The 14,790-nt window shown below is 38.4% G+C and overlaps 1 protein-coding gene across 3 annotated transcripts in view; it reads right to left on the bottom strand.

Moving 5' to 3' along the window:
* Nucleotides 1-7,112: 7,112 nt before the first annotated feature.
* ESF1 (ESF1 nucleolar pre-rRNA processing protein homolog) overlaps nucleotides 7,113-14,790 on the bottom strand; it is a 130,025-nt gene continuing 122,347 nt past the window's right edge. For all 3 annotated transcript variants that reach the window (XM_077951185.1, XM_028828170.2, XM_028828169.2), the window contains 3 exons: nucleotides 11,744-11,820; nucleotides 10,134-10,280; nucleotides 7,113-7,959 (listed from right to left, as the gene is read on the bottom strand). In XM_077951185.1, coding sequence (XP_077807311.1) covers nucleotides 7,666-7,959; nucleotides 10,134-10,280; nucleotides 11,744-11,820 — 518 coding nt within the window. In that variant the 3' untranslated portion in view covers nucleotides 7,113-7,665. The remainder of the gene's footprint in view (nucleotides 7,960-10,133; nucleotides 10,281-11,743; nucleotides 11,821-14,790) is intronic.

Genomic DNA, 14,790 nt, shown 5'->3' with positions numbered 1-14,790 from the left:
CTATTTGACCCAGTGATCCCGTTACTGGGTATATACCCAAAGGATTATAAATCATGCTGCTATAAAGACACATGCACACATATGTTTATTGTGGCACTATTCACAGTAGCAAAGACTTGGAACCAACCCAAATGTCCATCAGTGATAGACTGGATTAAGAAAATGTGACACATATATACCACGGAATACTATGTAGCCATAGAAAGGATGAGTTCATGTCCTTTGCAGGGACATGGATGAAGCTGGAAACTACCATTCTCAGCAAACTCTCACAGGGACAGAAAACCAAACACCACATGTTCTCACTCATAGGTGGGAATTGAACAATGAGAACACTTGGACACAGGGTAGGGAACATCACACACTGGGGCCTGTCGGGGGTGGGGGGAGGGGGAGGGATAGCATTAGGAGAAATACCTAATGTAAATGACAAGTTGATGGGTGCAGCAAACCAACATGGCACATGTATACCTATGTAACAAACCTGCACGTTGTGTACATGTACCCTAGAATTTAAAGTATAATTAAAAAAAAAAAAAGAGAGAGAGAGATGGGATCTCATTATGTTGCTCAGGTTGGTCTCAAACTTCTGGCCTCAAGTGATTGTCCCACCCCAACCTCCCAAAATGCTAAAATTACAGGTGTGAGCCAGTGTGCCTGGCCACATTTTTTAATTAAAATTTTTATTTTGAGCTAATGGTAGATGTCCATGCAATTTGAAGAAATAATACAGATTCTGTGTTTCATTTACCCAGTTTCCCTCAATGGTAGTATTTTGAAAAACTGTAGTACAATGTCACAAACAGGACAATGACATTGATACAAATCATCTGACGTTACTCAGATTTCATGTTTCACTTTTATTCGTCTCTATGTATGTGTTCATATTTAGTTCTATACAATTTTATTCCATGTGTAAATGGGTATAGCCACCACCACACTTATGACACAGAACATTTCCAGCACCGTAAGGATCCTTCATGTTGCCCTTTCGTAACCACACTCACTACCTTCCACACCCTTCCTTTTTTTATTCCCTGGTAGCCACTAATCTCTTTTCCATTTTTACAAGTTTGTCACTTGAACAATATTATATATAAGTGGAATTTTATAGTATATAATCCTTTGGAATTGGTTTTTATTCTCTCAGCATAATTCTCTGGACATGTATCCAAGTTGTTGCATGAATCAAGAGTTCAGTCTTTGTATTGCTGAGTAAGTAGTATTCTATGGTGTGGATGTATCATAGTTAAACCATTCACTTGTTAAAGGACATCTCGGTTCTTTTGAGTTTTTAGCTATTTCGAATAAAGCTGCAATGAATATTCATGTACAAGTTTTTGCATGAATATAAATTCCCACTTTTCTGGGATAAATGTTCAAGAGCGCAATTGCCAAGTTGCATGGTTATCGCAAGTTTAGTTTTATGAGAAATGGTCAAATTGTTTTCTAGAGTGGTTGTAATATTTTATATGTTGTTGGTATATAGAAATATAATTGATTTTGGTATGATCTTTTATCCTGTGACTTTGCTGAACCCACCAATTAGTTTGAGGCTTTTTGTAGATTCTTTGTGATTTTCTTTTTTCTTTTTTTTTTTTTTTTGAGGTGGAGTTTTGCTCTTGTTGTCCAGGCTGGAGTCCAGTGGCATGATCTCGGTTCACTGCAACCTACCCCTCAAGCAATTCTCCTGCCTCAGCCTCCTGAGTAGCTGGGATTACAGGCACCCACCATCATGCCCTGCTAATTTTTGTATTTTTAGTAGAGACGGGGGTTCACCATGTTGGCCAGGCTGGTCTCGAACTTCTGACCCAGGTGATCCACCCACCTCGGCCTCCCAAAGTGCTGGAATTACAGGCATGAGCCACCACGCCTGGCAATTCCTTGTGATTTTCTATGTAGATAACTATGTCATCTGCAAGTATGCAGAGTTCCACATCTTCCTTTTCTACCTGTATGGTTTTAATTTTTTTGTCCTATTGCAGTGGGTAGAACTTCCACTATTGTGCTGAATAAGAGTGGTAAGAGTGAACATCTTTGCCTTGATCTTAGAAGAAAAGCATTTAGTCTTTCACTATGAAGTATGTATGATGTTAGATACAGGTGTTTTGTAGATACTATTCACCAAGTTGAGGCAGTTCTCTATTCCTAACTTGCTGAAGAGATTGATTGATTGATTGATTGATTGATCGATTTAGAGATGAAGTTGCACTCTGTCACCCAGGTTGGAGTGCAGTGGCATGACCGCAGCTCACTGCAACCTCCACTTCCCAGGTTCAAGTGATTCTTCTGCCTCAGCTTCCTGAGTAGCTGTGATTACAGGCACATGCAACCATGCCTGGCTAATTTTTGTATTTTGGTAGAGACAAGGTTTCACCATATTGGCCAGGCTGGTCTCACAGGGTTCACTATTTTGGCCAGGCTGGTCTTGAACTCCTGACCTCAGGTGATCCACCCACCTTAGCCACAGTGTCCAGCCTGAGAAGTTTTCATCATTAATAGACGTTAGATTTTGTCAAATACCTTTCTCATCAATTGATATGATCATATGTTTTTCACTTAAGTCTGTTGATATGGCATACATTGATTGATTTTGAATGCTGAGCCAGCTTTGCATACCTGGAATAAATCTTGCTTTGTCCTGGTGTATATTTCTTTGCATACATTGTTGTATTTGATTTGCTAATACTTTTTTGAGAATTTGTATGTCTAAGTTCATGAGACAGATTGACTCTCTGGAATCAATCACATATACTAACAGTGAACATCATCCTGTAGTTTTCTGTATTTATACTGTCTTGTTTTGCTGTCAAGGATATACTGGTCTCATAAAGTAAGTTGAGAGGTGTTGATTCTTCATTTTCTCAAAGAGACTGCGTGAAATTTGCGTTAATTACTCTCAAATAGTGGTTAAAATTCCCCTGTGAAGTCATTTGGACTTGGTAATCTCTTTTTTGGGAGTTTAATTAATTTAATTAATCTCTTTTTTGGGAGTTTAATTAACTAAATTAATTTAATGACTATAGGACTATTTGGGTTATGGATTTTATGTGGTTGACTTTTGGTGATTGACCAATTCATTTTTGATAAAAGTACTCAGGCAATTCAGTGGAGAAAGAACAAACTTTTCAATAAGCAATGCTGAAATAAATTAACAGTTATATGCAAAAAAAGAGTGTCACTCAAACCCTAACACCTTATACAGAAATTACTTTAAAATGTAAAATGGATCTAAATGTAAAACATAAAATTATAAGATTTTTAGAAGAAAATATAGGAAAAAGTCTTTGTAACCTTGGTTTTCTAAGAAAGTTCTTAGATATGACACCAAGGCAGTCCATAAAAGAAAAAACTGACAAATTGGACTTCATAAAAATAAAACATTTTTGCTCTGTGAATGACACTGTTAAAAGAATGAAAAGACACAGGCCATAGAAAAGGATAAAATATTAGCGAATCACATACATGACAAAGGACTTGTATATAATATATATAAACAATTCTGAAAACAATAACAACTCAATTTTAAAATAAGGGAGCAGAAGACATGAACAGACACTTTACCAAAGATGATATACGGTTGGTAAATATGCACATGAAAAGATGCTCAACATCATTAGTCATTAGCAAAATGCAAATTAAAACCACAATGAGATACAGGTAAACACTTATTAGAATGGCAAATAAAACAAAAACACACTAGCCCAAAATGAGCATCAACAAAAACTGACAATATCAAGTGCTGGTGAAGATGTGAAGCAACTGGAACTCATACATAGGAATGTAAAATGGTTCAACCACTTTGGTAAGTAAATTTGCAGTTTACTACAAAGCTAAATATAAACTTACCATATGACCTAGGTGGAAAACCTATGTTTTACACAACAACCTATACATTAATTACAGCTTTGTAATTGCCAAAAACTGCAAACAACTTTGTGTTATTTAGACCAATAGATGGTAAATACTTTTTCTACAGAAGAGGAAACCTAAGTAATGTGTTGATGGTTTTAACAATAACCAACAATTTGTTCATGCCTCCTTGTACGTATACCCTTCTGCATTGTAACTTTGCCACTTGTTGGTTTGGGGTTTGGCCATGTGATTTTGCCAGTGGGACAACAGCAAATGTGACACTGTTGAAGGCTTGAAAATGTTTGTGCATTGGGACTTATTCTCTCTTATAGCTGGGAACCCTCTGTCACATGTAAGGCCTGGACTAGCCTACTAGATGAGAGATCCTCTAGCCACCCTAGAACCATCAGAGTCCTCATGCAGAGTCATCAAGCCCCAGCTGAGCTGGATCTTAACTGCCCAGCCAAACTATAGATTCATAAGAAGGAATAAATGCCATTTTAGGCCACTAGATTTTGGGTGGTTTGTTAAGCAGTAAGAGCTAACAGATATAGCTGATATTAAGTTAATTTGTCTCCAATCTGGTGGACCCAAAAGTAAATTCTTTGGGCCTGCCTTCTTTGCCTCTAAGCAAAGTAAAAAAGTGGTTCTCCATCTTTGCTGAACACTGGAATTATCCAGGTAGCTTTAAAAAATAATGACATCTGGGCTGGGTGCAGTGGTTCACGCCTGTAATTCTAGCACTTTGGGAGGCCAAGGTGGGTGGATCACTTGAGGTCAGGAGTTTGAGACCAGCCTGGCCAACATGGTGAAACCCTGTCTCCACTAAAAATATGAAAATTAGCTGGGTATGGTGGCGCTTGCCTATAATCCCAGCTACTGGGCAGGAGACTAAGGCAGAATTCCTTGAACCTGGGAGGCGGAGGTTGCAGTGAGTCGAGACCGCACCATTGCACTCTGCATTCCAGCCTGGGCAACAGAGTAAAACTTCGTCGCAAAAAAAAAAAAAAAAAAAAAATCTGGATACTACTGGTATATATAAGATTGAATAGGTATGAGGTGCAGCCTGGCCACTAGGGGTTTTTGACATACCAAGTGATTCTAAAACAGAAAAGGCAAAGATATTACCTATCTAGTATATTGGCCTGCTCGGTAACGAACATGGAACGAGTGCAGTTTCCACTCTCCTGCTCGTGTCTCTAGTGTACCTCTCTCAGAGAATATGTAGTGACAATATTGTGTATTAAACTGATCTCCAAGATTTGCTGCTGGTGAAGCAAATCAGAGCTTCACCAGTATTAAGTTACGACTTTTTCTGGACGCTACAGGGTTGACCTACTCTCCATGGTCTCAACGGCAATAAAAACTCCAACTAAATGTCTAAATGTGACCTTAAGACCCATCAAAACTACCCTCACTTATTTGCTGAATTATGACGGTGGCCACTTTTTAATCCTAAATTTCACTACCGGCAATAATTTGAGAACCCTAAAGTTATTGGTGTAGAATATTTAACACCTGATAATGCTGTTCTCATTTTTTTTCCTACCTAAAAAATATCAACTATTTGAGAAAAGGAGCCAGGGCTTTGTATGACTTATGTAATTTAAGTCATAACAATTTAATAACAATTTTTTTGTTATAATTATGTGCTTGACTAGTAAAATGAGATTTTACAATTAAATGCAGTGACTTACGGGCTCAAAAACAGAAAAACCAAACCCAATGGCTCAGGTTCACAGAAACCTTAAAATCAGACTCTGATTTTGATTTTTGTGCAATTACTACATTATAATTAAACAGTTTAAAGAGAACAAAACTTTTCTCCTGCAGAGAATGAAATATGAAACATAAATTTTATAGACCATACTCATAAACATATTAAGATTTATGACTTTTCAGTGATAATGTGGGGAGTTCACAGATGTATCTAAAGAATTCATGTTTTATTTGGCTGAATAATCCAACAATGTCAGTGCTTTATGTTAAAATCAGTTCTGTTTGGATACTGTGCATTTTTCTGTTATAATAAATAATTTAAATGTCCCTTTTTTCTTCCCTTTATAGAGACTATTTATACTCCCTTATTATTTTGATATCACTCGGAGTTTTCCATCATTTTAGTCTTTAAAACATATGCTACATTGGTGACTTTTTGTTTTTAAATAGAGACAGGGTCTTGCTTGCTCTGTCACCTAGGCTGGAATGCAGTGGTGCAATCACAGCTTACTGTAAACTCAAATCCTTGGCTCAAATGATCTTCCCATCTCAGCCTCCTGAGTAGCAAGGACCACAAGTATGCACTACCACACTTGCCTTTTTATACGCGCACACATGTATTTTGAGACAGGGTCCATATATTTTGAGCCTGGGTCAGCCCAGGCTGGAGTGTAGAGGCGCAATTTCACCTCACTGCAACCTCTGCCTCCCAAGTTCAAGTGATCCTCCTGCTTCAGCCTCCTGAGTACCTGGGACTACAGGCATGGGCCACCATGCCTGGCTAATTTTTTGTACTTTCAGTAGAGACGGGGTCTCACCATGTTGGCCAGGCTGGTCTTGAACTCCTGACCTCAAGTGACGTGCCTGCCTTGGCCTCCCAAAGGGGATTACAGGCATAGGCTACCATGCCCAGCCTATAGTCTTATTATATTGCCCAGGTTGGTCTCAAACTCCTGGCCTCAAGCAATTCTCCTGCCTCAGCCTCCCAAAGTGCTGGGATTACACGTGTGAGCCACCTTGCCTAGTCAGTAGCTTTGATTTTTAATACCCCAAATGTCAAGTTTACTATTAACCACAAACCTTGTCAAATTCCTGTTGTCTTTCAGAAGTTACCATATTTATAATTTGCTCCAAGTTACAATGTTGGTTTTATTCACATTTATTTATACGGCATATCTAATTTGACTCTCAGGTGGTCAGTTGTTTATAATATTTAGACCAGGTGAGATCCAAGAGTGTTAAGGCCCTAGATGTGTTTTAAGAAGAATTAAGATATCCTTAAATGTTACAGCAGCATATCCACCCTTCTGAAGTATTCCAAAAATCTGAAGGACAGACAGAAGAATTTTCTGTTGCTACCAAAAGAAAAAACCACTGGAGAGCTCATGAATATTTCAAATGCAATTATGGGCAATGCAACTCTAGAACTGCCTTTAAATGGAGTTGTCATCTTAAAGTTAAAATCGGTTTTGAGATATTTTTTCCAGAGAGTACTTTGAGATGCATAAAATGGAATAAATCAGTGCAATACAAAATAATGAAAATATTTTACACTTTTATTTACAAGTTAATTTCATAAACAGACTATACTTAACATGACTAAACAACAAAAAGTTCTTGACTTCCATCCTTTATGGCTAGAAAAATAAATTATTTTAATAGTTATTTAAACATGCCTCCTGCTTCCAGAGAAATTAATGTATTAAATATATGTTTTTTCAAATTATCCCTAACGTTTACATAAACTTAAGAGTAGATATTGCTCTATTTTTACAGAGAATTGTAAACAGCCTTTTAAAAAGCAAGAGTAACTTTCCACTAGTTAGAATTGAACATCATAAAATATAAAAATTTTATAAACCCTATAATTCAGGTAATTTAATTATGACTAATCTGTAGGAATATACAATACAAATTTGTCAGTCATCCACAATTAAGTATAATTATTTATGGAGAAAAATTTTATCATGTCCAGAAAAAGATTTTATTCATATTCTTGAAAGATAGCTTTGTTCCCAATAAATATTCCTCCTACTATTTCTGTACATTTTAGGAAAAGATGTATTCAATTCAAAAATAAGTAACATCCAGTTATTTGACTTTTTGCTTTTTTCTTGCTTGAAACTGCTCTGTTTTGGTTTTTATAGATTTAATCAACATTGACAAAGCAGGATCAATGGACTTCCTTTGTGATTCTTTTTCAATCTCACTCTCTTTTTTCTTTATTGCCTGTGTAAGTTCTTGTTCTTTCTGTTCTCTTTGCCGGGCTTTCTCCTCAAGGATTTTTTCCATAGCTTTCGTTTTCTTGAAATTGGGATCTGAGGGGTCCAAATTGAACAAGTGGGAAGTGTACATTGCCTGAAACCGTGCATCGCTAACATTTACCTGCAAATCCAAAAAAAAAATAATTAATAAATTAATTAAACAAAATTACTAAAGCAAAAGGCCAGAAATGGGGCCAAATTTAGAAAGTTGGTGAGTTGATTATATAAAACACAAACCTGAGCGTTTGTACTGATTCATTAGCAAACTGTTTTTCCATAGATCTTTATGGCCTACCTTTGGACCACAACTCGTGGGGCACCCTGTTCTTATCATGCAAGGACAATGTATTTCAAAGGGAATTACAGTGGGCCATATATATATATATATGATGGCTGGTAACTACAATGATCACTTAGACAAAATGACTGGAGGAGTGGTTTGTGAGGCAGGGCTTCCCATGCTTACAGCACAAAATCAATTTCTCACCAGCATAAATAAGCCAATCAGAACATTTGCTGGAGGCCCTGAACTCTGAGTACATTTTTAAAAATTTTAATCTTGGTGCCAAAAATAAGGAACTATTGAAGGTGATCCATAGATCAAAAGATTTAAAGACCACTATGGCAAAGAATCCATCCAAGATCAAGGTCTGGTCAGACACAATCCCCAAATTTATCTTCTTTCTATAAAAATTTGTGGTTCCACGTTTAAGAGTATACCCTTAACTCCAGCCAGCCTTTGAGGGTTGCCAGGCAGATGGGTAACCAGCAAGAAAGGGAAACACAGGAAACACAAGTCCACTTGGAGATGGATTGTAGCTCTACTTAGTTATCATGACGACAAGAGACTCAACACCCAGAACAAGGAAAAAACCCACAAAAATATTTATATATATGATTATTAATATATGAAGACAGAATGACTACAAATCATTCTTTGCTTTCATAAGGAAACTAACTCAATAAAAACCTCACTGGAATGGGAGCACATGTGAAACTGACTCAAATAACAGAAGCTACAGAGTAGCCCCCAAATCCTTCTGTAAGGACTTAGAAGCCATCTGTATTCTACCCTCCATTGTTTGAACAAATTCAAAATTTCCCAAATTTCCCCCATCTTATTCAGGGCCAGTTCTTCCACATTAATGGTTGGAAGTCATTAAGCAGTTTCTAAGAGCTATTTGTAGATTTTCGGTAGAGGGCTCAAACTCATGCTTAGAGGACTCTGCAGCCATTAGGAATATGTACTCAACAAAAAGAGGCAGGAGTAATGGAAACAAAAAACACAGCAACGGAGAAAACATGGCTTACTGCGCTGGCCACTGCACACAGTGAGAGTGGGACCCGTTATGACATGAACCTGTTATTCAAGCATACCTTTGCTGGTCTGAGGTTCACTACATGTGATTCTAACATTAAAAACTACACATTTTTGGTACAACATGGCTACCAAAATACAAGTCAACTATTGCACCTGGTGCTCAACCAAAGAAACAATGATTTCATCTATCCTGGGATGAACTGACTGTGCTGGTCTAAAAGACAGTGGCTTTGGCTCTACCATCAGTCTTTCCGAAAACATTTTCTTTTTTTTTTGAGACAGGGTCTTGTTCTGTCGCCCAGGCTGGAGTGCAGTGGCACAATCATGGCTCACTGCAGGCTCGACCTCCTGGGCTCAAGCAATCCTCCCACCTCAGCCTTCTTAGTAGCTGGGACTGACTATAGGTGTGCACCACTATACCTGGCTAATTTATTTTTTTTTTGAGACAGAGTCTCGCTCTGTCGCCTGGGCTGGAGTGCAGTGGCGCAATCTCTGCTCACTACAAGCTCCGCCTCCTGGGTTCACGCCCTTCTCCTGCCTCAGCCTCCCAAGTAGCTGGGTCTACAGGTGCCCGCCACCATGCCTGGCTAATTTTTTGTATTTTTAGTAGAGACAGGGTTTTACCGTTTTAGCCAGGATGGTCTTGATCTCCTGACCTTGTGATGCGCCCACCTTGGCCTTCCAAAGTGCTGGGATTACAGGAGTGAGCCACCATGCCTGGCCAGCTAATTTTTAAAATTTTTCATAGAGATCAGGGACCCACTATGTTGCCCAGGCTAGTCTCGAACTCCTGGACTCAAGTGATCCTCATGCCTCAGCCTCCAAAAGTGTTGGGATTATAGGCGTTGAGACACTGCACCTGGCCCCTAAGACATTTTCAAGGGTAACTTTGACTATGCTCAATTTCTATCTGCAGAGCTGACTTTAGATTCAATTCCAGCTTTAAGAGACTAGTGCCTGGTGTCCATGGTTACCTCAAAGTCATCCTCTATTAATTCCTTCTTTTTCATGAGCTGCTTCTTCTTCTTTTTGCTCAGATTCTGGTGCTCCACAATCTTGTTGTAATTGAAGTGTTTCTTACTGTCCTCATCCTCATCCATCATAAGCAAAGCCATTTCAGCCTGTGAAGAGCAAAAAAAAGTTCAAATGTACAACAGTGCTTTTTTACCCCCTAAAAGGAGTATAGGGCACAAGATATCCCTTCTAGAACGGAAGGCTCGATCACTAAAACTCTGGGGTACCACCTGTCATCTGTAAACTGACTGTGGATTACCAAAACAAAGAGATCTTTATATAGCAATAAGGCAGAATCTCTGGAAGCAACATTACTGACAGCAGGAGAGATAAAACCTTGTAGTTAAAAACCAGGCCCCATTTCACTTAGTGTGACTCATTAGTAGGCTGCAGGAACAAGAGTCCCCAAGTACCCTCAAATAAAAAGTTCTCATTTTCACTTTGTTCCTCTTGTGCAATGACATTAAATCTAGAAAAAGTTTATTTTGTGATGCAAATCATACTTTCTAAATGTGTAACTTTATAACAAGTAGGTTTTTTTTGTTGTTGTTGCTGTTTGCTTTTTTTGGCCTTTACTATTTCAATACTGATACAGTTCTATGAAGGTAGGATCTTAGTATCTGCTTCTGAAATCTAGTAAATGTCTTTTTACACGAAATGGGTATTTTCTACCAACCATGGGATTAAACAGGAACCCTCAAAAATCAAGTAAATAACCATATACACTAGTAAAAATACAGAGTATGCTCTCAACCTTTGTGGATCTTCCTATGTTACCACCTTAGACTACCTTAATTTCCTTTCATCACTGGCACTTGTAGCTGGCTTTTCAGAGACATTTTCCACAAAAATTGATTTTCTTTGTTGCTGTTTAGATAACTTTATGAGTACTGCTGTATATGCAATGAATAGAGAATAGAAGATACAGTAAGATGCAGAGTTTAGGTGGCCAGTCAGGCACACTTCTGGCAGTGACATGTGAACATCAGCCCTAGGAGCACTGCTGCCTTCAATTCCTGCCTCAGCAAAAGCACATATGACTCTGTGCCAAAATTACATGTAACTCTGGACATAGCGGGTCACTGAAGCATAGGTTCACTGCATTTCCAAGAAAGAATGTAATTTTGTACGTTCAATATATGTATTCACAATACAAAAATCAGAAATTTGCATTTGGCAAACCATAACCACAAACTCTATTACAGGACAGACTCAGTTTGAATTAAAACTTATGGCAATATTACTTTGAGGTTTTAAGGGTATTTTCTGTCTCAGGTATAGTAAACGTTTTTAAAAGTGAGATAATTTCCTCTTAATTTATAAAGGAAAATAAATACCCTTGAGTTTGAGGTAAATTTTAACTTTGTACGAGTTGGAGAAATTATGTTTGATTAAAAAAACACTGTATTTAGAAACTACGCTGCTAAAATATTTAATTAAGTCTCTCACAATTTAGTTATAAATGTCACTGCTAAAATAAGTTGTTTTTGAAAATTAGCGACATGTACAACTTCATTTAAATTGCGCCTATGAATTATCCCCCGAGCATGTAACAATAACCGCCTTTTACCTTTTGTCTTTCTACTTCAGTTTCTTCTTCTGGAGATGTGCCATCTTTTGCAGATTTTACCGATTTTTTCTTTATACCTGGCACAATAAACCAACATAAGAGGGGAAAAATTACAGGACTATCAGCAACATTCTGTTTATACTAGGAACAAAAACACAAGATATCTAGGAATAATCTTAACAATAAATGTGTCGAAACTAAAGGGAGAAAAAACATGTTACTGAAAGAAGACTGTGGGTATATGAATGGAATAAATACAATGCTTCTGCATGGAGTGACTGCATGTTATAAAGGAAGAATTTCTGTCAAAGTAATGTATTTCTTTGTAATACACATCCAAAGTAATACAGTTCCTATGTGGAACATGAGACTTCTAGCCCAGGGTGACTACTGCACACTGTGCCTCCTTTCCTGGTACCCAAGCTATACCGCTGAGTGAACTGCCGTGAAGACGCGATGAAGAGAAACACCCAACACTGCCCTGCTGTGTTTCCTGGCCTGACTACCTATGACGGCCAAGTGTGACCCACTCAAGACTTTTGAGTTTGACCACCTAGAGAGCCTATAAAAATCCCCCGCTGGGCACTGTGCCGCCGTCAGCAAGTGACCTTTGGAACAGTATGACATCTTATGCCCCTAGATGTGACATAATATGAAAGATATAGCATTGCCTATGAAGTATGCTTGCCAAAACTGTTCAACATGAGTCTAATGGAACCACTCGTCTAACTTCCAGTTTATGGAAACTACAGGGGACTGAGTGGCAAGGAACAGATAAATCTAGAATATAAGACATTCCAAAAGATCACTAGCCTGGGTTCTCGAAAGGCAAATGTTATGGGAAGGGCAAGTGTATATGGTATCTTCTAGTTGAACTAAAAAGACTACTACTAAATATGACTATTATATAGTAATATCTTGTATAAATATATTTTTATGATATGCCATAAAAGTATATGCATACAAAAACAAAATGGCAAAATGTTAACAACTGCGAAACACAGGGGCTGTTCACTGTATTGTTCTCTCAATTTTTCTCAATGTATAAATTTTCATAATTAAAAACAAGAAATGGCCGGGCGCAGTGACTCACTCCTGTAATCCCAGCACTTTGGAAGGCTGAGGCAGGCAGATCACCTGAGGTCAGGAGTTTGAGACCAGCATGGCCAACATGGTGAAATTCTGTCTCTACTAATACAAAAAAATTAGCCGGGCGTGGTGGCCAGCGCCTACAGTCTCAGCTACTAAGAAGGCTGAGGCAGGAGAATCGCTTGAATCTGGGAGACAGAGGTTGCAGTCAGCAGAGATCGTGCCACCCGACTCCAGCCTGGGCAACAGAGTGAGACTCTGTCTCAATAAAAAAAAAAAGAAATGGTTGCTTCTATTATATCTATTGAAAGATATCCTATCTTTCACTTACAGAGATTTCACGTAAATGAAAATATTAACACAGAGCAAAGAGAATTCACAGACAAAAACAAATGGTCAATAAACAGAAGGAAATTATTTCACCTATCTCACAATTGTTAACTGAGCACTTATTATATTGCGAGCACAGCTCCAGGTGCTGGTGATACAAGCCATGAACAATAGGTTAAAATCTCTCATGCAGTATACCTTCAAGTTGGGAAAGACAGAGGCAAAGCAGGACAAAAGGGTTGGAGACTGAATGGGGAGGCTGGTTTTGTTAGGGTAGTTAAGGAAGGCCTCTTCAAGAAGGTGACACACAAATAATGACCTGGATGAAGTGAGGAGGTGATATGTGAGAACACCTGAAGAAGGGTGTGGCAGGAGAAGGGAATGGTCAAGATGGTTGAAGAATTGCAGCTAATGGGATAACAGGATAAGCAAAACCTAAAGTCAAAAGGGGCTTTAGAAACTCCTCTGTGTGTATTAAGTCCCTGCTAATACTCTTGCACACCTGTCCAGTAGACATGCCCAGCCAAGAGAACATGTTAGCATAGAAGTGCTGCCAGGCTCACCTATCGGTGCTACCAAGCCATTTGTTTTGCACTTCTAAGAAGAAATATTTATTGTATGCAGCCCTTCTCCCTAGAGAAAATGTTCCTCATCACTGGTCCTATCTGAAATTTTTTTCAGGGAATAATATATTAACCTTAAGAGTATAATCTTTTGGCCGGGCGCGGTGGCTCAAGCCTGTAATCCCAGCACTTTGGGAGGCCGAGACGGGCGGATCACGAGGTCAGGAGATCGAGACCATCCTGGCTAACACGGTGAAACTCCGTCTCTACTAAAAAATACAAAAAATTAGCCGGGCGAGGCGGCGGGCGCCTGTAGTCCCAGCTACTCGGGAGGCTGAGGCAGGAGAATGGTGTAAACCCGGGAGGCAGAGCTTGCAGTGAGCTGAGATCCAGCCACTGCACTCCAGCCTGGGCGACAGAGCGAGACTCCGTCTCAAAAAAAAAAAAAGAGTATAATCTTTCTCTGTCTTAATGTATGTGTATGTCCTTACGCATATAAATATCATCAAGGTTCCACTCGCTTAGGATATGAACCCCCATTCCCTAAGTTTACCACTGCTCCTATGCTCTCAAGCCAAGAGCTCCTTTTGAAATGAATGGACAAATGACATATGCAAAATATTATTCTGTAGCAGGGAGAAAATTAGACTGTATATAATTAATACTTAAAGCAGACAAAGATCTTCACATACAGCTGTGGAAAATAATTTCAAAGAGCCCACAATAAACTATTTCAGATTTTATAACAACCTGGTGAAGAGTCTTAAAAATAAACTTCAAAGGAGGACTGTAATAAGGTAGAAAAAAAAAAATCCCCAGGATAGGGCTAAATATGATATCCAGTTTTAGCATGATGAAAATTTCTTTGCTAACAAAGAATTTACTAAGATGTTAGACTGAATTGTTTAGTCAAAAGATACATAAGGCATACAGATCATTTCTGCACTGTTAATAAGATCAAATATTAAGAGGTCACATCTTTATTTTTTGAAAAAACATTTTTTTCCTCCCTGGAAAATTTTCAGACTTAAGTTAGATGAACAGTACTAGGGAAATGAAAGTTTG

The sequence above is a fragment of the Macaca mulatta genome, chromosome 10 (assembly GCF_049350105.2).
Source record: "Macaca mulatta isolate MMU2019108-1 chromosome 10, T2T-MMU8v2.0, whole genome shotgun sequence".
NCBI classification, from domain to species: domain Eukaryota; kingdom Metazoa; phylum Chordata; class Mammalia; order Primates; family Cercopithecidae; genus Macaca; species Macaca mulatta.
This window is presented reverse-complemented; position numbering and strand designations above follow the sequence as displayed.